Here is a 1,674-nt window from a genome sequence, read left to right as displayed (position 1 = left end):
TTATAAATGTATGAATCATATGGTGAAAAACTGACTTTGAAAAATAAATCTGTTCTTTTTTTCTTATAAAAGGCTAAATAAAACTATTGTTAACTATTATTAAATAAAATTAAATAAAACTATTATAAAACTATATTGGTGGTAATTTTTGACTGTGTACTTTACAAAGGGCACCCCATTCAGCGTTGTGTGAACTTTTAGTACATTGCTTTACCATCACTGTTTTTAGTTGGATCCAACAAAGAACTGATGATGCAGCATTTCTCTCACCACTCCATTTGTTTCCATACATTTAAGAAATTCATTTTCTTCCACCACTTTATCTAAAATAGTAACTGTGAATGGCAGCATCTGTCACACTTCTTTCTTTTTTTATTTTATTTTTTTTCTGATGCCAGAAGGTTGAAAGTAAAAAGAACTATAGTTTTGTGCCATGTCTGATTTAAAATGAAACAATTGAAAGAACACCCACCAATTCCATATATTTTGCCATGGGTTGTATGTTCTTCATATAGATGATGAAGTGGGTCCTTTGCTGCAGTTCTTTGAACTCACTCCACCACTTTCTTTCTGATTTAGGATGGCCCATGTTCTGCAGTTCGATGAGCAAACCAGAAAAGTCAAGGACGCCAACATGCAGGATGAAGACACGTTTGAGATCTATGACCCGCGCAACCCAGTCAACAAGCGTAGAAGAGAGGAGAGCAAGAAGCTCATGAAGGAGAAGAAAGTTAAAAAGTGAAGTCCTGCAGTCAAAGGTCAGCTTCTGTCCTACATACGTATATGACTGAAACCAGTAGTTCCATTGCAGCCTACCATGGCTTTAAATCCACTCTGTTGAACAGTTTTCTGGTTTGAATGTCTGTTAATGACCTGAGCTAATCTGAGATAAACACTCAAGAGTAAAACATCAGTCATTTTGTATAGGTTAATGTTAGCCTATAAAATGTAAAATAAACTTTTTATTTCATGTTTATGTTGATTTGTGATATGTGTAGAAGATGTGTAGAGTTTTCCAGAAAAAAATAAATCAGATTTATGAGCATTTTTGACCAGTAAACTCTTTATTTAATACTTTTATACAAAAATAATCCAAGCATGCAAAGTGAATGTACTCTTGTGCAATAAAATATCAAATTTTCATTGTGTCACAGTTTTAAAAAGTAATAGAAATAAGCTTGTACGGAAAATGGATGGATTGCTAAACTTGAGTATCGTTAAGGTAGATTCACTAAGTTGTGTGTTGAATTTAAACAATGATAAGTACGCTGGTCTCTTTACAGTTCTTTGAAACTATGCTTGGTTTGTCTTGAAAAGTGATTCAGTTTCATTACAACTTGTCTTGTCCAAAGGCAACACCTTACTAAATCAGAAGCACCTCAGTACCAGCTCTCTGTCTCAAGGGTCCGAATTCCTTCAAGGACCGATGAGTCTTACCCAAGGGCTGTTAGGGGAATTAATTTATGGGCTGCCATTTGTAAAGTTACACAGTCAAAAATTACCACCAATATTTTTGTTTTATTTAACCTTTTATAAGAAAAAAAAGAACAGATTTATTTTTCAAAGTCAGTTTTTCACCATATGATTCATACATTTATAAATGTCATAGTTTATAAACTAAATATTTAACTTACAAATTAAATATTTAGTTACAGGCACAGTGTGTAGGATTTT

General features: G+C 33.0%; 1 protein-coding gene across 1 annotated transcript in view; it reads left to right on the top strand.

The window, feature by feature from the left end:
• Nucleotides 1–1,045, top strand: part of cwc27 (CWC27 spliceosome associated cyclophilin) — a 78,675-nt gene extending 77,630 nt beyond the window's left edge. Inside the window, exon 12 of the mRNA XM_014023946.1 lies at nt 580–1,045. Within this exon, the coding sequence (XP_013879400.1) occupies nt 580–742 (163 nt within the window). The 3' untranslated portion in view covers nt 743–1,045. The remainder of the gene's footprint in view (nt 1–579) is intronic.
• Nucleotides 1,046–1,674: the final 629 nt, after the last annotated feature.

Source organism: Austrofundulus limnaeus, unplaced genomic scaffold, assembly GCF_001266775.1.
Source record: "Austrofundulus limnaeus strain Quisiro unplaced genomic scaffold, Austrofundulus_limnaeus-1.0 Scaffold398, whole genome shotgun sequence".
Taxonomy (NCBI): Eukaryota; Metazoa; Chordata; class Actinopteri; order Cyprinodontiformes; family Rivulidae; genus Austrofundulus; species Austrofundulus limnaeus.
The sequence above is the reverse complement of the archived record's forward strand: the minus strand, read 5'-3'. Positions and strand labels throughout refer to the sequence as shown.